This window comes from Pleuronectes platessa, chromosome 1, assembly GCF_947347685.1.
Source record: "Pleuronectes platessa chromosome 1, fPlePla1.1, whole genome shotgun sequence".
Taxonomy (NCBI): domain Eukaryota; kingdom Metazoa; phylum Chordata; class Actinopteri; order Pleuronectiformes; family Pleuronectidae; genus Pleuronectes; species Pleuronectes platessa.
This window is the reverse complement of record NC_070626.1, coordinates 18,791,559-18,814,664: the sequence shown is the minus strand read 5'-3', so window position 1 is coordinate 18,814,664 and position 23,106 is coordinate 18,791,559. Positions and strand designations below refer to the sequence as shown.

Here is a 23,106-nt window from a genome sequence, read left to right as displayed (position 1 = left end):
AATCTAAATTTAGATTTACGCATAATTAATCGCTTCTGACTGAACATCCACCGCGTAAGTGTTGTTTTGACTTCTGTGGCGAGGTAATAGGCATTGGACGTTTGAGTCGCAAGAGCAACTGTGTATTATTTGTGATGAGATGTTAAAACCAGACATGTCCTCACAGATGCAGTGTGACATAGTCACTTGAACAGAACCAGAATCAGCACCTGTCTCCGCAGGATGCTCCAAACTGATGCTGTGTTTTTCCTGCAGTAGATTTTCACACAGAGCAGCTGAAAAAAAAAAAAAAAATTCAAATGATTTTCAGTTAAACGTCGACACCCGATGTGTGAAACTGTTAAAGTGGAGACTGAGCTGCCGGCCGAGCTCCACTCCACCACGAGTGTGTCTCTGCGTGTTCTTGGCGCCACATCCTGCTGTTTATTTGCCTAAATGTGCTTTAACATGCACATGCACACTTTCAGGTGTTGCTGTGTGCAGGAGAAGCAGCTGTTGTGTTGTTCACTGTAGCTGCTTCATTTAGTCGGGTGTAATGAACATGATGATTAGCATCCCCTAGACGCAGCACCGTGGCATTGCAGTCTGCTCACTTTTTTATTGTGCTCTGCATTGTGCTGTTAGTCCTCCGCTGTTGCTCACTCAGGAACAGACACAGCACACGTTATAAATCGTGCCCCATATAACAGTGCAGATATGTAGATTTAATATAAGCTGTGGCGGAATTTGAAATTGCATGCTCATGGTTAGTTACAATCAAATTATTCAACTTTATGTTATTGTTCCTCCAAGCTGGGAGACATTCAGTGCAGCGGTGATTTGTTATTGCTTTTAAAACCCTAAGTAGAATAAGAAATCTGGAGACAGCGGTGAAAATGTTTACATATTCATATCACGTCCTTGGAGTGCTTGTCATCCCTCAAATTATAATTCCTTTTGTCTTTGAAGATAATAGGCCATAAATTGTCCTTGTTTGTGAGCCAACTCCCTGAAAGCTCAGTGTTTATGGGTTTTACCACAGGGTGTCTAATGGCCAAGCACCAGAGCTGTGTGTCCTGTAAAGGTGAACATCACGTCGTCCTATTGTTCACTGGCCTGGAAATTATTAATGCTGCTGCTAATTAATAACCCCTCTACATTTCTTCATCTTGGATTCGCCTTTCTTTCGATCACCTCGTTAGACCAGGACATTATGTCATTTATAGTTTAGTCCCTTTAATGCAGAAGCAGACATCCAACTAATAACAGCAGAAATCTATTTCTTTCCTTTGTCCTTCAATTTTTTTCAATAACACCTCCATCTTTTTATGTAACGATGCCTCCCCCCGACAGGCACATTTGAAACAGACATAAAACATATTTACTTAAATAATAAGTTGTGATTTCATATGCAGCCTCATTAGTTTTCTTATAGTTTCCATTTCAAAGCAGAATAATTATCTGAGAACCTACTAGATGAAATGGGACACTGCCCCTTATTGCTCTGGGCTCTGACACAGGCTGTAGATTAAAAAAAAACCTGGGTAGGAATAGGAAAAAGAAAAGACAATATCCAGGCATTCTTAGCATAGCATTAAAAGAGAAAGACTTGTAGCACTGGGGGAGTTGAATCATCTCCATATTAATGGCCAACATGCCGAGGGAATGGAGGTGAGGATTCTCTTGAAGTGGAGGGGTGTCTGGAGCCGTCAGCAGTGTGAAGGTGAAAGGTTCCAGGGAGCCGGGGAACAGAGGACGCCCTTTGCAGAAAGTGCACCGCTGAGGATCCTTGTGTTCCACATGTGCGGAGGGACTGTGGGTGTGAGTTAGAGTTTAAAGCGATTGGCAGACTGCGGCTGTTCTGGGCAAAGTGGCCGTAAAGCTATGCGGCCTCGTCGGTTTTGGACGAGCTGGATGATAGCTTATGTTTTTACAACCGGAGGACTGAAGCTGCCACGGCAAGACAGGAACTGTGGTAATGAGGGGGCAGAGGCTCCGGAGATGATGAGGACCCCATGTCAGTATAGTAGGACGGTACTTCCCCTCCGAAACACCAGGATTTATTTTCTACCACTTCCTCACATATTGTTTGCTGTAACTCATAATTTTAGGATATGGATAACCCCTTAAGGGGACAAAGCACATCAATGGCCGCTGTGATTGCTCTCCTGGGGGGTTTCAATGGCGGCTGACCTGTTGTGGTTAATTCAGTCCCTGCCGTGTCAGTCACTCTGTCCAGCAGCCATCTTTGTTCTCCTCTTGAAAGCAGGGACGAGGCGCGATTGCTCCAAAGACCATCGCACTGTGCTGACAGCCCCTCTGCTGCTTGAATAATACAGTGTATCTATGGGAGGTGAGACAAGGTGCCAAAGTCCAATTCACTTACGGGACTCGGCAGCTCAAAAGCCTCTGGTTTACGGAAAAGGGACATGAATTAATAATCACCTAATTGACTCTTAGTTTTTTTTTTTTTTTTTGGCTTCACTCCTGCTCTGCCTTTTGTGCTTTCAAACAAAAGCCCACCCCGTGTATCTGTCAGAAGAGGTTTGGTTTGGATGGGGCGGGGGGGGGGGGTCTAATGACCGGGCAGAGGAGGTCAGGGTAACAGACTCCTGACAGATATTAAGGTCACTGATTGAGGATAGCTGTCTCTGTGTGGGTTTACACATTAATCAGAGGAGCATTGTTCATCTCACCAGCCACTGAGGCTTAAATAAATAATAAATACTCCAATTAAGTTCCAAAACTTGCCACTCTGTGAAAACAACTTAGAACTAGAATTAACTTCAAAGTAATAAGGACAAAGTTACTGAAGTATTACACATGTAAAACTGCAGTTATTCCTCTCTCAATTGATCTGTTCTGTTCTTTCTTGATGTTAAATTGCTCCTCTCCTACTCATTTTACCCTTCTCCACCAGAAATCTGTATTGTGGTCAGTGGTTGTGAACAAATCTCGGACACACGTCTCTCACGTATGAGCATCTATGCTCTGACACCGGTGTCCAATCTGCCCTGTTAGACTGTTTGTAACCGCTCTCTCTCTCTCACACACACACACACACACACACACACACACACACACACAAGTTATCCTATATTTCATTCCCAGCTCTCCCAATGTTTCGGTCAGTTTTTTCATCACCATCGACAAAGTAGAACAGGATACAGTAGTTGGATGTTAGTCACAGTGCCGGTGATGGTGTCAGGGTGTAGGATTCTCAAGAGACCGCGATTGATCAGATTTATGAAGTCCTAATTGGCCGTGACGAGCGACAGCGTCTGGGTAGGCCTTCCATCTGTCCCCCTCTCTCTCTCACTTTCTCACTTTCTCTCTCCCTCTCTCACACACACACACACACATAAACATAAAACATCCTGAGTGAGAAAGCTTGGTTGGGCCCTTTTACAGCAGCTCTCCAGTGCCTCAGCATAAACAGCCACTTGTGTCCCCTCTCTGGTGCTAATTGAGTAATTGTGGAAGTGGAATATACTTATAATCAATTATGTTTATCCTCTTAATCATGAGGCTGAGAGGATACTTGTGTCTACTTAGTCCACGCTCACTCTATGTACTGTATGCATGCACTTTAGGGCTGCGGCTCAAGCCCTGTGTTACCTGCTCTTATGTGAACATTAGAGCAGGTGAAAGAATTCCTTTTTACATAAGAAATGATTAGTCACTGAAGTCATTCTAAATAAGTTGTATTCTTAGGACAAAAAGTGCTTAACACTAGATGATACAAACAGCTTTAACAGATGTTGTTTGATTTGGGCAGCTGTTTGAATGTTTTGCTCATTAGTTAGGACAAGCTATTTCCCCTCCCTTATCTTGTAGCTGTGAAAAATAAAAAAATAGCTGCCTCTTGTATTATTATTAACTAGTAACTATGCTTCGTATACATTAGAAATGGGCTTGTTGGTGTAAGGCAGTGTTAAAAAATAAATAACCTGATGGGGGTAATCTGTTTTATTTACAAACTCATCATTCTCTGATGTCACAGCATGCATAGTTTAATATAAATGGCTGTAAGGAGCAGGGTTGGGAGAACCACTCGTCCAAAACACTTCTCAGCCAACACTGCACTTCCTGGGGTCTTCGGAAAAACGCATGCAAGGCTCGAAGTCGATCATAGAGCTGTTGTGGAGAAAATCGAAGGGCAGAAAGAAAGACAGAGTTTTCTGGATTCATTAGTGGAATAAGCTGCTGAAGGAGAGAAGAAAGGTCTGTGTGTAGAGATCGTGTTTCCCAACGGACTGTGAATCATCAAAAATAGAGAGAAGATGCATTAATAGAATAAAGGTATTATCGTAATCAAATGGAGCTAGGACCTGAAATACTGAGTAACTGGTATGGTGGATAGAGTGAAAAGTCCCATGACCAGTCAGACTGTTGACATGTGAAGGTGACCACAGACGACCGGCCCTGTTTTCCTCGAGCTCCGGGGAAGTAGGAGTGGACTGAAGTGGAGTTGACGAGGAGGAATTGTTGAGGACAGTGCCATGACTGAGAGGTTAATGTCAGGGAATGGGAGGCTCCTTTTGTTTAACATTCCCTTTGTTTATTGGCGGATGTGTTTAATAGGATTGCCTGTGACTGGACCCTAATAGGGCCCAGTGTCTCTGGGAGATCTCGCAGGCTGCTCTGTCCAAAGCCAGGTCCCCCGCTGGGTAATCAGCTCAACTGCCCTCGACCTGATTGGAGCTGACGTTTTAATGTCTGGAGCAGGAGCATGGTCAGCCCCGCTTAACCTGACCCCCCACCAAAGCCACCCCTCCCGTACCAATGCCCTCTGTTCCCAATTTGCCCTTCCAGGACTGTACAAATCAGGCCAAATTTAACTCTTTATGGGCTTGTTAAGGGGATTGGCAAGACACCTCCTTAAGTTTCACTCGGAATTCTTTCCACTGGTGACAAAGAGTATTACTACTGCAGCTCCCCCCTGCTGGCTCCATGTGGATTGAGCTCCACTCACTGCTCACACCTCACTTTTGGTGTCTCACCTCTCCTTTTTATTTTTCTTTATAAATTGGCTTGCTGGATTTCTTGTGTGAGGCCTCTCTCTGCAGATATGGACAGAAAAATATGTGATTTTGTTTATATCAATGTTGTTTGCTTAGAAAAGATTAGCTGTGTGATCAAGCTTGCAGTAACTATATAGATTGGAGATCTTCTCAAACACCGGAAGCCACTCGACAGTGACTTGCCTTTTTTTATACTATTTCCACAAACACAGCACCAAAGCATGGCTGTGTCCTGATAATATGCCGAGTATGACTAATCATCAGTCTGATGCCATCTTTGAGCCCAGTGGCATGTTTTATGTCTCGAAAATCTCAGTGCTAAATGAAAGCTTGTTGTCGTATGCAACCCAGCTCTGAGGAAATATCCAGATTTGCTCAGGGGTCGCAAAGAGCTTTTATAATCTCGCTGTCCTATTTTTCTTTGTCACAGTCCACTTGCCCAGAACTACAACACACAGGGGAAGGCTTAGCTGGGAACAGAAATGCGGGTCAAACAGAGAATTTCACCGGTGTTCAGCTGTTTATGGAAACAAAGATGAGGATTTTTCCAAGCTGGGTTCAATTGAGCCTCCAAGTTAAAATTGCTCGATCACTCTTATTAAATACAAGTTCTGGTGAGGCGGACGTTTGACTCAGATGTAAAAAAATATTTTTTCTTCAGCTCTTACTGTTGATTTTGTTTTCTGTGACAAGACACAGAAAACAAAATCTGGTTAACGCAGAAGAAGCACGAGGATTGAAGTGTTTGCTTTGTTGTTAAATATGCTCCTCAATCTGCTACTATTACAATGTCAGCATAATTTTAATCGCACTATATTCAAGGAATATAAGACAATTGCCACTGTGCATGTATGTGAAGCAAACTCTTATAAAGATAAGTCGTACCTGAAGAAAAGTAATAACAATTTGTGTTCCTCTTTAACCTCCTCACTGTATGATGAGGTTGCAAGATGTTTGTGTACCTTGTCTCATGTGGACTGAAAATATGTGGTGGTGTGAAACCTAAAGCTGCACCCTGTGGCCAACTAATATTTGTATTATCTGTTTATGGTGTTGTATGAGCAGCCCATCGGAGCATGTTGTCCGTGCAGCAGCATGGGAGACATGAGTTAGCTAACAACACTTTCTCTGCCCTGTTCCCATTAAATGTAGTTATATAAAAGACATTCCAAAGCCTTTTATCCAGTGTTATTGACTGACCTCCTCCCAGGCTGCCAAGTCCTCACCTTGTCTTGACATGTCTCCTCTTCCTCTCTTTATCCCTCCATGTTCATGTGCCGATGTTCAGCATTGTCCAGCCACTTGGAACGGCACCAGCCGGATTCCCCGGCCCCCTCCAAAAGGCCCTCTTCACGGTCGGAGACGTCAGAGAGCCAACTGTCCTCGAAGCGTCCCAGGACGGCTGAGAAGAGCGCTGCGGAGCAGGTGAGATAAAAACCAGAGGATTTAGTTCAAAGACGTTCATGAAACTCATCAAACTCTTTGAATTTCTTAAGGTTATCTCATCCTCAATTACCAAGGCCTCATTATGAAGCGAAAACTTACACATCAATTAAAATTAAAAATGTTCTTTAGTAACATTCACTTATTTAGTTACTTAACCATCTCGCAGAACCTTTTTTTTTCAAATACGTTCTAAATTATTTTAGCCTTTCTGCTGCAGTTGCGCTGCTAATTGTGCATAAGGTGGAAAATCAATATAGTCTTTGACAGATGAGAGCACTTTGAAGTGGGTGCTCAGTATCACACACTTCTGTGATCAGAAGGACCTGCCTGCTTCGGGAGGGGGGGGGGCACTCTTTACCCCGGAGCTGCAGCTCCTCTTCAAGCAGGCCTCACTGTACCCACCACACCCAGTTCACCCTGTTAACCCTCTGCCCCCCCTCTCTCTGCTCCCATCTTCACCTCCACCCAGATGTACCAGTGCCCCTACTGCAAGTTCACCAACACGGACCTGAATCGTCTCAGAATGCACGTGATGACACAGCACTCTGTCCAGCCCATGTTACGCTGCCCACTGTGCCAGGATATGCTCAATAACAAGATCCACCTGCAGTTCCACCTCACACACCTCCACAGTGTGGCGCCTGACTGCGTTGAAAAGCTCGTCGCCACGGTAAGTGCTGAACTGTGTGTACATGATTGGATGTCGGGAGGTTGGGAAAGTCATGTCATAGAATGCTGAAGTAGAAAAAGCGCAGTCGATAACATCATGTTTGTTCTGAACCATGATCAAAACTTCACTCTTTCCCTATCGTCCTTCATTATCTCCACACTGTTATTTATATTTTGTGCTACAGGCGAGGAAGCCAAAGCCAGTGAAGGCTGCTCTGTTGCCTCTATAGTCCCAGCATATTACTACATACACACATTATAGCCAGTCATATTGCAGACAGTGGGGTCAGGTCAAGGACCAGTGTAAAGATTCAACAATGCCAAGAAGATGAGTCACTCACTCTCAATCAATCCGTCACCCTGGAGTGGCCTAGCCGTGCGAACACTTATCATTCTTGTCTTCGCTCCTCTAAATTGCCAACAGTCAGTCCTTTATCAAACACAAAGAATTCTTTTAATTTTGAAATGGCTGCAGGCAATCCCATTGGTTCACTGGAAATGATTGGGCCCTTCTTTCAAGGCGCATATTTTTCTCCTCTTTGTCATTGTCTTAATGTGTCCATCATTAGAGAGCCCTTTTTCTAGCTCTCTTCTAATCACAGTCATTTAGGGAGGGGGACTCATAATCATTTTTTGTATTTTTTTTTAATGATTTTAAGATGAGCAGGTCTCTCGGCTCCCAGTTCATTTATTACTCCACCGACATTCATGCCATGACTATGATCACCTGTGTGCCAGTCCAAACAATGTCTTTTATTATGAATGTTAAAAAATAATAGTTTCACCACTTTGTAGAGTACATACAATGGAAATAATATTTTTAACTGCAAATCAGGTAAAATCTGCTTTTATATAAAAAGTACCTGTTTAGACAGTGTATACAACTGTGCGCACAAAATGTTGTGTGAGTGCTCAGCTCGACTCCTACAGAAATATGTTTGCAGCTTCAATCGTTTGATCGTTGACTGAAGTTATATTTACATCCGCTGCACTGCACGGGTACGTCCGTGTCTACCATGAGATAATACTTTCCTTGCCTTCTTTAATGCTCATCAAGGGGAAATACAATTTTATTAGCCCTCTTTTCTTGTAAATCACTGAGCAAATCTTTGTTCTGTTCTAACCCGCGAAGCTAAATAGCTTGCTGGACAATCACCGAATAAAACATCGCTCTGTCTGCTGCCTAGCCATCTTCATCCCCCATCTAGAAAGTAAATGGCAAGCACATTAGTATGGTAGACGGCAATATTTATTTCTTTTATAGGAGGTAGTAATGTACTGAGCCACTATAAGAGTACTGTGATAGAACAGAGGTAATATAACACACATTAAAACCAGCACCCTTTTTTCTAACTGGTGAATGCAGATGGAAAGGTACTTTATCCTTTTCACATGTCTGAGGAGAGCAGCCTAATTAATTCTGAAAAAGGTGACTTTTATTTCTTGTCAAGCATGCATAATGATGCTTTCACTCTTCCACCCTCCATCCACCCATTGTCTCTGCACTCCCCTCCTCCCTGTCCCATGTCTCTCATGTCTTGCTGCACATATATATATTACATATATATACATACACATTCCCTCACTCCTACCTCGCTCACCCTGTCTCGTTTTTCCGTCTGTATAAGATAGGGGTAATGAAAATAATTGCACTTCATTAATTCGGAGTCTGGCTGGATGATTTTGAACTGTGTTTGCCAATTAGGCTGTCCAAATTAAAAGTGACCTTGGGAGTCTGTGTTCTCTCCTCTAATCGTCAAATGGAGCAGTTGTCTGGAAACACTCCACTTTGTAATGTAAATCATTGTTTTTTGTGTGACTTTCCCTGCTGATTGCATCAATTTATCTGGTATTATTTTTGAAGAGATAGAGGTAACAACTAAGGAGATAGATGGATGCTTACTGGCCAACATTGTGTCTGTAGTTTGTGATGGACAGTGTTCTTCTTAACCTTGAAAACCCTGTTGCTTGAGGATAATGCCGGTCCATTTGGATCTGGCCTGTTGGCTCTATGACGTGGCACACTACATTTAGCTGTGTTCTAGCTGGGTCTATTAGAGGAATAATTAGAGAGCATGTGGTGCATATGGTAGATTAAAGCATCAGACATACAGATCTGATAGGGATCTAATAAGGATGATGTTGATGAGTCCTCAGGTTTTAGGGATGAAAGGAGGCTATGAGAGGACGGGATAGGAAGAGGCACGAATAAATTGAGGTTGCAGCCGTTCACACATGACAAATTGAGAAAATTATGAATTAGGGTGCTTCCTATGTACTTCTTCAATCAATACTTCATCTTTGAAGTGTTTGAATGAGAAAAGTGATAGGATTTAAATATATTAAAAAAACATGCATATTTTTAGCATTAAAATTGTTGTTTAGCTTTCTTTAATTGGAAATATATCGCTGAAAATTTTTCAAATTGTACTTGGACCATTACAGTATTATTGATCCGTCTAACCGACTTCTTGGTACATGCTTTGTGTAGCCCCCTGTTTGGGTCTGCAGTTTCCCTTGAAGGTTATAAACAAAAACATAACATTGTCTCTTAGCGAGAAAATTAACACCAGGATTCCTTTGTGCTTTGTTTTTCCAGGTAACAGCAACTGAAGTACTGCCAGCAAGCATGTTCATACCTGTACCGAGTCCAGACAGAGAGTCCCAGAGCACCCCTCATGCCACAGCCAATTCTAACTCTGAAGATGCAAAGAAGCAAGCTGGTTAGTATCTGATGCACTTTAGTTGTGTAATGTGCATTAAAGCCACTCAAGGGAACCATGGCTGACTTTATAATAAATCATATTGCACTAATTTGACAATTTTCTAACTGTGTATGAAGTCACAAAAAAAAGTGAACGATAATTGGTGTTCACTCTCTGCATAATTTGTCTTTGCTTTTCCGAGAGCACGTCCATGATGTGTACTTTGATCACTTTTTGTAGGCACTAATGTGGGAAAAAACATGCTTTGCATATGTAGGCACCTAATGAATTGCTCTAATCTCCAGCTTACCTATTCACAGATGCATCAGATGCTGATCCAGAGAAGGGTGTGTCATTCCCAGCAGAAATAGCTGAAGCTCGCAAGTCACCTCTGGAAGACCAACAGTCAGAGAGAGATGATGCCACAGGATTCCTGTGCTGGAAGAAAGGCTGTAATCAAGTGTTCAAGTCCTCCAACTCCCTCCAGTTGCACTTCAATGAAGTCCACAACAAAAGGCCTCAGCTGCCTGTTTCTGACCGCCATGTCTACAAGTACCGCTGTAACCAATGCAGTCTGGCCTTCAAGACTGTAGAGAAACTACAGCTCCACTCACAGTATCATGTGATCAGGGCAGCCACCATGTGCTGCCTTTGCCAGCGAAGCTTCAGAACACTACAGGCCTTGAAGAAACATTTGGAAACCAGCCACCTGGAGCTGAGTGAAGCAGATATCCAGCAGCTTTATGGGGGCCTACTGATGAATGGTGACATTATGGTAATGGCTGACCCATCCCTTGGAGAGGAGCATGTAACTCTTGGAGAAGACGACAAAGAGGGAGATGAAAGTGACCAAGAAGAGAAGCAAAGCCCAACAGGCAGTGACTCTGGCTCCTTGCAAGAAGATAATGGATCTGAACCTAAACGTGCTTTACCATTCAGAAAGGGCCCCAACTTTACTATGGAGAAGTTTTTGGATCCATCTCGTCCTTTCAAGTGCACTGTATGCAAAGAGTCTTTTACACAGAAGAACATTCTTCTGGTTCACTACAACTCTGTGTCCCACCTTCACAAGGTGAAGAGGGCTCTACAGGAGTCCACTAGTGGTCAACCTGAGCCTACCAGCAGTCCTGACAACAAGCCATTCAAATGCAGCACTTGTAACGTGGCATACAGCCAGAGTTCAACTCTGGAGATTCATATGCGCTCTGTTCTACACCAAACAAAAGCTAGGGCAGCCAAACTCGAAGCAGCAGGAGGGATCCCTAGCTCTGCGAGTACTCCTGGATTAAGTGGAGGAGGGTCCAGTATCAGCATTTCAACATCTAGTCCAATCCCAGCAACTAACTCAACTACTAGCTCAACCAACCACAGTTCCTCTGGGTCTCAAACAACTCAGAGTATTCTCGGAGGAAACCATATGAGCCACTGCATTGAAACCCTCGGGAATTCATCAGTGAGCTGCCACTCCTCTCAATCTGAGAACCATGAGGTGAAAAAGAATAAATTTACAGACATGCTGTCAGCAAGGGGGCAACAACAACAACAACAACAGCAGCAGCAGCAGCAGCAGCAGCAGCAGCAGCAGCAGCAGCAGCAGCAGCAACAACAACAACAGCTTCAGCAGCAGCAACAGCAATTGGCTCAGGCTCAAGCCCAAGCCCAAGTTCAGCTTCAGCAAGAGCTCCAACAGCAGGCTGCTATTTTACAATCGCAGCTGTTCAACCCAGCCCTTCTGCAGCACTTCCCAATGACAACTGATGGACTTCTCCCCCTGCAACAACAGCAATTGTTATTCCCTTTCTACATCCCCGGTGCAGAATTTCAGCTGAACCCAGAAATGAGCCTCAGTAACTCAGCACTTGGCCTAGCAGGATCCTCCACCGCCTCACTGCTGGAAGATCTAAAAAATTCTGCTCAGCAGGCCCAGCAGAGTTGCTTGCAGCAGCAATTGATGCACCACCATCTTCAGCAGCAACATCAACAACAGCAACAGCAGCAGCAACAGCAGCAGTCTCACGCACACGCTCAGAGTCAGATGGCATTGCTTCAGCAAAGTGCATCTCTCCTTCAACAGGTTGAAAAAAAGCAGAAACCTTCCTCCTCTCAGAATGAGAAAGAGAGGGAAATGCAAAGAGAGAGGGATACAAAAGAAAGAAATGACGAATATGGAAACAAAGATTCTGCAGACAGCAAGCTAAGAGAAAAGAAAGATATTCAGCATATTTCAATTAACATAAACCATGATACTGGATTGCCTCCACCAAGGATTGCTTCAGATGCTCGAGGAAATGCAACCAAAGCCCTGCTGGAAAATTTTGGGTTTGAGTTAGTAATTCAATACAATGAAAACAAACAGAAAGCTCAGAAAAAAACAGCTGGACCTACAGGATCAAGTGGTCCAGGTGGGATAACAAGAGTGGTGGACCCCATTGAGGGATTAGAGAAACTGGAATGTGAAGCCTGTGGCAAGCTGTTTTCAAACATACTGATTCTAAAGAGTCACCAGGAGCATATCCATCAGGCTTTCTTTCCATTTCGATCCCTAGAGAGATTTGCCAAGGAATACAGAGAGCATTATGATAAACTCTATCCACTGAGACCCCCTACACCAGAGGCAGCTCCAGCTCCTCCACCGCCTCCTCCTCCTCCTCCCCCTCCACCCCAAAGAGCTCCCACACCAAATATCCCTGTCTCTGCTGCCTCACTTACACCTCCAACTGTACCTCCCCAACATCCGCAAGTTTCAATGGCACAAATCTCAATGCAAATGGATTTGCCCCTCTTCTCACCACTCATGATGCAATCTATGTCTATGCAGTCTTTGCCCACTCAGTTGACTTCCCAGTTACAGTCAGTTGAGCCAAGCCTGGCCGCAGACCTGGCCCAGCTTTATCAACAACAGCTAACACCAGCCATGCTACAGCAGCAGCAGAACAAAAGGCCACGTACTCGCATCACGGATGACCAGCTTAGGGTCCTGCGACAGTACTTTGATATCAACAATTCACCAAATGAGGATCAAATCAAAGAGATGGCAGACAAGTCGGGGCTGCCACAAAAAGTCATTAAGCACTGGTTCAGAAACACTCTTTTTAAAGAACGACAGCGCAACAAAGACTCACCATACAATTTCAATAATCCACCAACAACAACTCTAGAAGATACAAAAGTTGACTCTAAACCTCCTTCACCTGAACCTCTGAAACAAGAATTTTATGGAAGTAAGAGATCATCCAGGACGAGGTTTACTGACTACCAGCTTAGAGTGCTACAAGACTTCTTTGATGCCAATGCTTATCCTAAAGATGATGAATTTGAACAGCTCTCCAACCTTCTGGGCCTCCCCACTCGTGTTATTGTTGTCTGGTTCCAAAATGCTCGCCAGAAGGCCAGGAAGAACTATGAAAACCAAGGGGAGGGGAGTAAAGAGGGTGAGAGACGAGAATTGTCCAATGACCGCTATATCCGCACCTCAAATCTGAACTACCAGTGCAAGAAATGCAGTCTGGTTTTCCAGCGGATTTTTGATCTAATAAAACACCAAAAGAAGCTGTGCTACAAAGATGAAGATGAGGATGGACAGTATGACAGCCAAAACGAGGATTCAATGGATCTCTCCAATGAATGTTATACTCCCTCTGGGTCTTCCTGTCACACTCCAATGCCCTCTTCTTCAAGTCTCTGCCCACTTCCACCCTCCACTTCAGCATTCTCACACCTGTCATCTTCCGAGAAAGAGGAAGCATCACCAGCATCCACATCAAACCTATATGACGAGAAACCCAAGCAATTACCAGACATTTCTGATGATCCTCGAGAAAATATAACCTCTATTAAGCAGGAAATTGTGCATCAGCCCCAGTCCGAGGCTCAAGAGCATAGACCTCAGAGAGAAGAGAAGATTCAAACGATTTCCAAGTCCATCAAACATTCATCTCCTTCCTTCTCTCAGCAACAACAACAGTGCGGTCCCTCAGCATCTCAGACAAGCCAAGCCTCATCACAAAGCTCTCACATGAGCCTCAATGCACACCTAGCCTCTGCCACACAACAACTGGCACAACAAATGATCCCTTACCAGTGTGAGCAGTGCAAGATTGGCTTCCCTTCCTTTGAGCACTGGCAGGAACACCAGCAATTACACTTCCTTTCTGTGCAAAATCAATTCATCCACCCTCAATTCCTAGACCGTCCAATGGACATGCCTTTCATGCTTTTTGATCCCAGCAATCCTCTTCTGGCGAGTCAGCTACTCTCTGGGGCATTGCCACAGATCCCCAGCAGCTCTGCCACCTCTCCGTCCACCCCCACCTCCACCATGAACTCCCTGAAGAGGAAGTTAGAGGAGAAAGCTGGCACTAGTCCAGGTGAGAATGACAGCACAAACAGCGGAGAAGAGCCACAGAGAGACAAGCGGCTCAGAACTACCATCACACCTGAGCAGCTGGAGGTCCTATATCAGAAGTATTTGTTAGATTCTAATCCTACACGTAAAATGCTTGACCACATTGCTCATGAAGTGGGATTAAAGAAGAGAGTAGTGCAGGTCTGGTTCCAAAATACCAGAGCAAGAGAGAGAAAAGGTCAGTTTAGAGCAGTGGGGCCAGCTCAAGCTCATCGCAGGTGCCCTTTTTGTCGAGCTCTTTTTAAAGCAAAAACTGCCCTAGAGGCCCACATTCGCTCTCGTCACTGGCATGAAGCCAAACGTGCTGGATATAATTTAACTCTCGCTGGTATGTTACCTGATCAGGAGGGTATGCAAATAAAAATTGATGCTCTAGAGACAGCAGTTTACTCCCAACTTGTCTCAACAAACAGTGATGGACAAAGTTCCTCTATGTCACCAGTGAACAAAGGCATGGATTTGTCTCCCAGGATTTTACTGAGCCCTTCATCCATTAAAGTTGAGGGAATGGAAGATTTTGAGAGTGCAACCATGTCTTCAGTGAATCTCAGCTTTGATCCGAGCAAACTGGATAATGACGATTGTTCTTCTGTGAATACTGCCATCACAGACACAACCACAGGTGATGAGGCCAATGCTGATAATGACAGTGCTGATGCAAAGCACAGCCAGAATAGTGGTGATTACTTATCTAAGTCTGGATGCACAGTCCCACTCCTTGAAAATGACGACCAGATGTCCTCGGGGCTTGTAAGCCCTGCAACAAGCTATTATGCTAGGGACTATGAAAATGAACATATAATTGACCATAGTGAAACGTCCAGCATGGCTGACCCCTGCTCACCAAGTCCTGGAGCCTCAGGCACCAGGAGCATTGACAGTGGAGATCGACCTGGACAAAAGCGCTTTCGAACACAGATGACCAATCTCCAGCTGAAATTGTTGAAATCCTGTTTCAACGACTACAGGACTCCTACTATGCTGGAATGTGAGGTACTTGGCAATGACATTGGACTTCCAAAGAGAGTGGTCCAGGTGTGGTTTCAAAATGCCCGTGCCAAGGAGAAAAAGGCAAAGCTCAACATGGCCAAGCATTTCGGAATAAATCACACATCCTACGAGGGGCCGAAGATTGAATGCACTTTGTGTGGTGTCAAGTACAGTGCTCGCCTCTCTGTTCGTGATCACATTTTCTCACAGCAACACATCTCTAAGGTGAAGGATACCATTGGCAGCCAGATCGATAAGGAAAAAGAATACTTTGACCCAGCCACTGTCCGCCAACTTATGGCCCAGCAAGAGATGGATCGCATTAAGAAGGCCAATGAAGTTTTAGGACTGGCACAGCAGCAGGCAATGCAGCAGGGGATGTTTGATAACCCGGCAATGCAGGCTCTGAATCTCCAGTCAGGTTATCCAAATCTGCAAGGCATCCCGCCTGTCCTTCTGCCAGGAGTTGGCAGCCCCTCTATTTCCAGCTTCAACTCATCTAATTCAGGTACATCATCATTTTTGCAGTCATTCTGAAAAACTGTTCAAATTTAAGATTGTTATGTTTAAGATGTTTTGTTTCAGCTGTAAAGTAATTAATTCAAACTCTTAATGGCTATTACTTCAGACTCTTAACAACAAACACACATGTTATATTGAATAATATTTTCAAAACAAAAACCTGAATTAATTCTTCCCTTTTTTTTTCTGTTTCTGAAAAATTTCCAGCTTTAACTCCTCCAAAACCTTCAAACCTCCTGAACATGCCTGGTGCCAGTGTTCCCTCACCTAGCCTCCCTACATCCGGATTACCCAACAAGCCTCCCTCCTCATCATCTGTTGCCGCATCCAGCCCAGCCCAGCCCAACACGTCCGCTTCGCACTCAAGTCCCACCGCCACATCAAACTCCACTTCCTCAACCACCCAGTCCGGTACCCGGCCTGAAGCCCCCAAAGAACGTAGTACTGAGAGGGTAAGGGAGAAGGAGAAGTCCAAGCAAAAGACAGAGAAGCCCTCAACCCCATCATCGACTGGAGGCACTCCTGCTCCATCCACCTCTGCTGCCAGCGCCAAGAAGGAGAAACCAGACACAGCTGTACCTGCCACCTCTATGCCCACACCTGGCATGGAGTATGTGGTAGATCCTGCCCAGCTTCAGGCTCTGCAGGCAGCTTTGGCATCCGATCCCACATCTCTCCTCACAAACCAGTTCCTGCCCTACTTCATGCCTGGCTTTTCCCCATATTACTCTCCACAGATCCCTGGGGCTCTCCAAGGGGGCTACTTGCAACCGATGTATGGTATGGAAAGTCTCTTCCCATACAACCCAGCATTGTCGCAAGCATTGATGGGCCTGTCTCCAGGGTCCCTGCTGCAGCATTACCAGCAATATCAGCAGGGCTTGCAGGAGGCACTACAGCAGCAGCAGCAGCAGCAGCAGCAGCAACAGCAGCAGCAGCAGCAGCAGCAACAGCAGCAGCAGCAGCAGCAGCAGCAGAGGCAGCAGAGGCAGATCCAGCAACCCAAGTCGAGCCAAACTGCAGTTCCCTCTCAGTCCTTGGGGGATCGTAAAGAATCTGCCAAAGATCCAGCTAAAACAGAGGCGCAAAAGGGCAACTCCCATAGTGAACCCCCCACTTCCTCCTCCTCATCCTCCTCTCGTAGTAAAGTATCTGCTGTGCTGAAAGAAATGGATGGCAAGGCCGGTAACCCCCATCTAGACCAGTTCATCGTCCCCAAGGTGCAGTATACACTGGCATGCCGCAAATGTCAAGCAGTTTTCACCAAGGAAGAAGCGGCTATTACCCACGTTAAATCGAACTGTTTTTTCGGTCAGTCTGTGGCAAACCTGCAAGAGATGTTGCTGCGTGTCCCTGGTGGCGTAGGTACAGCGGCTGGAAGTCTCTATGACTGTCTGGCTTGTGACACTACGTTGGATGGGGAGAAAGCACTCAGTCAACACCTGGAATCGGCATTGCACAAACACAGAACAATCAAGCGATCAGCCAGAAATGCCAAAGAGCACGCTACTAGTTTATTACCTCACTCTTCAGCCTGCTTCCCCAATCCTAACACCGCATCTACCTCGCAGTCTGCCACTCATCCCATCAGCAGCCCTCCTCCCCCGCCAACAACATCAGCCACCATGCCATCCTCTGCTGTCTCCTCTTCCTTGTGCTCCTCCTCTACTACCCCACTCAACACCACAGCTGCCGGCAAATCCTGGCCCCAGGCCCCTTTCTCCAGAGCTTTAGCTGGGAAGCCCAATGCCAGTCCCTCCTCTTCTTCCTCCTCGTTTCCTCCAGTGTCCTCACCTTCAACGGTTACCTCAAGTTCATTGAGCACCTCAGGAGTTCAGACCTCGATACCAACAGACGTCTTTACTGACGAGTCTGACTCTGACAGCAGTCAGAAGTCAGCAGACAGGCTGGGCATAACGGCGGAGGAGCCGCAGCAGCCTGGCTTTGTCAAAGACAGTAGTAGTTGTAGTAGTAATCTTGCTAGTGTAGGAACAGACTCCATCAGATTGTAAAAGAGCTTTCAGTGATGGACAATATTTAAAAAACACTAAAAAAGACCAAAAAAAATCACAAATGGAAAAAACATAAAAAGCAGCAATGTTAAAAATACATTAAAAGTATACAAACCAATTTCAGAAAAAGATGTGTAAAGACTAACTGCAATTCCAAAGCTTGTAACCAAAAATTTAAATGTTAGTGGATTGTTTTCCCATATCAACATGCTGGTTTCCATTTTTTTTTTTTTTTCTCTTGTCTCTCTTGTTTGTTTTTGTTTTACTCAACTGAAATACATGCATACTAATATATGAGAATAGAAAAGATCACTGCAGTTCTGTTTTGGGTAATGGTTTTGAGGAATGCTGTACTGTATGGCAATGGACTGCCTCAAAGTTGACAAATGGCCCAAGAACCCTTTTGAAGAAACAAGCGTCAACAAGCTGTCCCTTTGTTTTGTAATCATTTCTACTTAATAGCACAGTCACAAAAAGCCAGTATGTACTGTATGGGAGAATAGTCTATCGGTTTTCTTGCTATTTAAGAATTCAGATACCAATGGCTTGCAAAACTAAAAGAATAATGTAATGTCTATTTTATTCTCAGGTCAACAGCTCACAGATGTTTTTCTGTTACAGAGATCCATGTTTTACACATTTTGTTTCCATCAGGAGATGAGCAATTTCTTTTCTTTTTGCAGAACTTGATTTCGTAATCGAAAGCTTTAAGTTGCATTCAATTTCAATAAGGCATTGTTTCTGGGCATTCAAAAAAGGGTAAATGATTTGCTGACTTTAAAATTAGAAATCCTTTTAAAAGGGGGGAAATAGCAATTCCATTATACCCAGACACGGAGAGCACTGCAGATACAATAATGGGCCATTAAAAGTTTTGATAAAAAAAAACAACCTTCTGTATTTATGGTAGATATGAACATTTTTGGTGTTAAGTAGATTGTTGCATTGGAAATGAATTTAAACAGTATGGTAGGTTGAAAGAAAACTTTGTGTACATTTAGCTTTTGTATTGTCCAACTTTAAGACGCTTCATTTGATGTTGTCTTGGTCATTCCGATAGACTAGATTTATGGACAGGTAATTTATCGAAACTTTATTTCTGTCTTATTCTCAACTTCTTGGGAAAAATTCACCCAAAAATGCCCCTCCTGACAAGGAAGGATCCTCTTTAAGAATTATTTAAATTTTATGGTATGGTTGTTACTGTGCTTACCTAGATGAAAAAGATCCTGGGTGAAATATTGAAAGTTTTATTTTATTTAATTTTTGTGTTACCTTTGTGCACTTATCACTGTCTGACTTATATTTCTCACTCTACTTGTTCCTCTCTTCGCACTTATTTTTCTCTGCTCTCCTGTGTTTGTAGATATGTACACTACAAAGCAGGTCTTTTGTTCTTCATGTAGTGTGGTTACAGTCTTTATTTTCATCTTGACATTTTTGTTGTCATAAATGAAAACGAAAAAAGAATACTAATAATAATTCTCACGCTTTAAGACAAAAAGAAAATCCAAAGACTAAACACTTTCACCATTGGTGCATAAAGAAGAGGCTTCTTTATACTTGAGAATTTGTTGCTGTTTTTAGAGGAAAGAAAACAAAGTTTTAAAAGATAAAGGAGTACGCATCAGAGTTGCCGTTTTTGCTTCTTTGCAAGCAAACAGGTAGCTTTTTTACGTAAATACCAAAAACCAAAAAGGGCCCCATGTCCTTGCATTGTGGAGTAGCACCGTTACAGAGCCATTGCAGTTTGTAAGATAGAGGTTATTAATCTTTGTTTGACTTTTTGTCACATTCAAATGTCCATTTTTTTTAAAGAAAATGTATAAGGTCTGGTCTTCAAGGACATACGTTTTGCTGCTAATGTAGAATTTTGAAAGAAAAAAAGAGTACCTAGATGCATGCTCATTTTGCTTTTGGCTAAGCTTTAACTAAAACAAACAATAAACCAATTTCTTGCCTCTGCAACACCTTTTTTTTCCTTGTTGCAAAAACGGAACTTTGAAGACTGTGAATATATGTTCCAAAGGACATTTTGCCGATTTTCTTTTTGAACAGACCAATGTTTGAAGCCAATGATCTATAACGTTTGTAAAGACCAGTGCATTCCAAATATCACAATGGATTTTTCTTAAGCAAGGACTGATTTCATTTAATTGCTTTTAATTGTCACAATCTATTTTTTTTGCTCATTTTAAAGTGACTGTAAACTGTTGTGTACATTTTTGCGTCATTGGTTGCTGAACAAAGTGACCTCCAAATGTCATTTTGTGCTGGCATGGAACATTGCTGAAAATCCCTCCATCCAGTCAAGGTTGTTGCTCACTTGTTAAGCAAGTTATAGTGGTTACCAAAAAATGTATATAATACATCTGGTACTGATGTGTCTCATAGGTTTAGTGACATTTATGCCAGTCAACATACAACTAGTCTCAGAGGGAAATGATGGCTGTTTTGCTGAGGTGTCGTTGCCCGTCTCCTGGGAAATCCACCAGTGACTTGTCCCATGGGTCTGCAGGGTGCCACTTCCACACATAGCTTACAGGTCTTTAAAGGGACATCTTCATTCCAAAGCATTATTTCTGGAAAAAGTAGGAGGTATTTTGGAGATGTCCCTTGTTTTCAAATACTTAGGATGCTTTCATGTCCAAAGAAGTCACCCAGTTCATTTTGTTGCAATGGAAATGGATGTGCATACGTTTCCCCGCCCTCTCACTGACGATCTGCAGTTTTATTTTTTACACCAAAACCCAGACATATTTCAATTTGTGAAGAACTACCTTTGGCCACTATTGTATCACAGACAGCCACAATCTCAGAAGTGTGTTTAAGTGCTACAGTACGTCTCGCAGAGATTTGGTGTCAATAATACAGCATGCTGTTGAGCGTCCGTAGATTTGGTCTGCAAGCTTGCTAATTCTCTCCTAAGTCCAGTTCCCTGAAATTCTGTTCATATGTATTTTTTATTTTGGAAAAATCGTAAGTTGTACAGTTTTTCCTTGTGTGTTTGCTTTATTTTAAGATTTGAAAAATGTCAGACATGTACTGTTATTTTCGCATATGTATTTGTATTTCAGTTTCTGTATATTACTTTATCATAAATTAACACAAGCTTTAATTTGAATTGCTGAAATTAAGAAACAAAAACAAAAAAATATGACCTGGCCACTTTATAGTGTGATATTGTTCTTTATATTCATTGTCTCAATGATACTGTTTGCTCTCTAATTTCCAAAGTGTAATCTTGTGGGCTCTTTTGTGGAAGACAAATTTGAGGTCTCTACATTAGATTCAGCCAGCATGGACTGTGTGTGAGTTTGTATGTTTGTGTGTGTGCGTGTGTGTGTGTGTGTGTGTGTGTTTCATAAGAGCCAGCATCAATTCAACTTATTTTGTTTGCCTTTTTTTTTTTATATGTTACACACCAAAACAAACTGAACCACAAAGCTGGATCATGAATAACTGAAATTTAGAAAATCAAATTTTAAAGCTAACGATCAGAAACGAGATAATGATACCGAAGCACTGAGCAGTTTTTACTTTGATTGAATATATGAATGTGGCCAAAGCTTTATGCAGTTGAAACAAAAAGACAAAAAAAACTACAAGTTGTGCCCCAGATAAGTGTATATTTTATTGTGGCACAAAATGTTACTGTGGATAATTGGATCCACTGACTTACATTGGGATACTTGATTTAATGGACATTTACAAAGAGAGAGATAAAGACAAGGTTTTGCTGTAGAGGTCATCTTTTGCCCACTGTGAAAACGAGCGTGTACCTGTATACAGATATAGATATATTTAAAACAAGACATCAATTTTTTTCTTTTCTTTCTGAGATGAAGAAGTAATGAAAAGAGGAAAAAAAAAGGACTCTGGGAAGCTTTGGAGATCTTGTTAGGAGGACGTGAGAGGCTGCGGGCAAACCAAAACTGGGCATGGGAGCCAAAGGCAGGCTCAAAAACAGCTTTAAAACAACCTCCTTATTTGATTACTGACAACTCTGTAATGGGAATGGACTCTGGAACCAATGGACATGTGTGACACAGAGGAAACTCCTTAGATGAAACTGAACTTAAGTGGCTCCAGCTGCCTATTCCCCCCCTTTCTGTCTGTCTCTTTCTTTCTTCAGCTCTGCCTCTGCTTCTGCTCTTTGATGGACGTTTTCCAAATTTCAGGACAGGATGGACAGACATGCTTGCTTCATTTCTCCCAGTTCATGTTGCTACCTGTTTCATTTCCTCGCGCTTGTCTCGGGTTGACAAGTAAAGCTCTCCAGTCACACGGCGGCTCACCCCTCTCTCTGTCGATTACAATATCTAAAGAGAGAACAGAGAGAAGGGAAGGGTTCTCAAAGGTGTCATTCTTAAAGAGGCAGTTACACTAAAAAAGCGTATTAACCAAAATTAACAACCAAACTAACAACCAAACAACCATTTGCTCCAACTTGAAAGATGAACTGTTACTTGGAGCTTTCTGTTCCTTTTGTGACTTCTGGTGCCACAATGTTTTTTTAATGCTTTTAGTTTTTCTTTTTGTTTCCTTGAATTACCCCTCCTTCGAGCCTCATAAGCATGGCTCTGTGGCTCCAGGCAGCCCATCCGAGGGTAGAAAAAAACAGCCTTGCAATGTACAAAAAAGAGCAAGTTAAACCAAAAATGTTGTTCTTGATGTCTTTTCTATACTGTAGTCTTGTTAGCTTTTTTGTTACTGTAATTATATGATGAAGATTTCCAAACTGTACCAAATTACATGGAAACTAACATACATACAACCACACGGAACTTCAGACTTTTAAAGAAACTTTTGTCACAAAACCTTGTTGTCCTAGTTAAGTTGATTGTAGATGGTAATTGAATATACTCCTTTGAAAATATTTCATCAAGTATGTTTCTTGCTCATTGTGATACATTAAAAAAGTATGAGCATAAATTGCACTTGTTTGGACTCATTTTTCTGTGTTGTGGGATCTGATCTCTTGCTGTCAATGGACTACCACTTGAAAGAAGTCGGAATTTAGAAATATATCATTAAAAAATAAAGAGGTAGAGTATATATTGTCATGTTCATATTACTGTCAAACACTTAAAATTGGGACATGTAACGAATTCTGCTACTAATCTACATCTATTTAAGAACACATACAAATGTAATGTTGTTAGCTAACTGATACTTGCAAGTGAGGCCAGGGCTTCATATCATAGCATTTTGTTATTTCTTAAGTCTTAATGTTGCATTGCATGTATACACACCTTCATCAAACTGATAGGCATGGAACAATGCCATTCTGGCTGCAAGTGAAATATAGTATTGCAATACACTGCAAGGGGGCCAGTGATATTCTCCCAATC

The 23,106-nt window shown here is 42.9% G+C and overlaps 1 protein-coding gene across 3 annotated transcripts in view; it reads left to right on the top strand.

The window, feature by feature from the left end:
- zfhx3b (zinc finger homeobox 3b) overlaps positions 1-22,687 on the top strand; it is a 134,176-nt gene extending 111,489 nt beyond the window's left edge. For all 3 annotated transcript variants that reach the window (XM_053427309.1, XM_053427385.1, XM_053427462.1), the window contains exons 7-11: positions 6,292-6,428; positions 6,919-7,119; positions 9,718-9,841; positions 10,144-15,726; positions 15,948-22,687. In XM_053427309.1, the coding sequence (XP_053283284.1) occupies positions 6,292-6,428; positions 6,919-7,119; positions 9,718-9,841; positions 10,144-15,726; positions 15,948-17,752 (7,850 nt within the window). In that variant the 3' untranslated portion in view covers positions 17,753-22,687. The remainder of the gene's footprint in view (positions 1-6,291; positions 6,429-6,918; positions 7,120-9,717; positions 9,842-10,143; positions 15,727-15,947) is intronic.
- Positions 22,688-23,106: the final 419 nt, after the last annotated feature.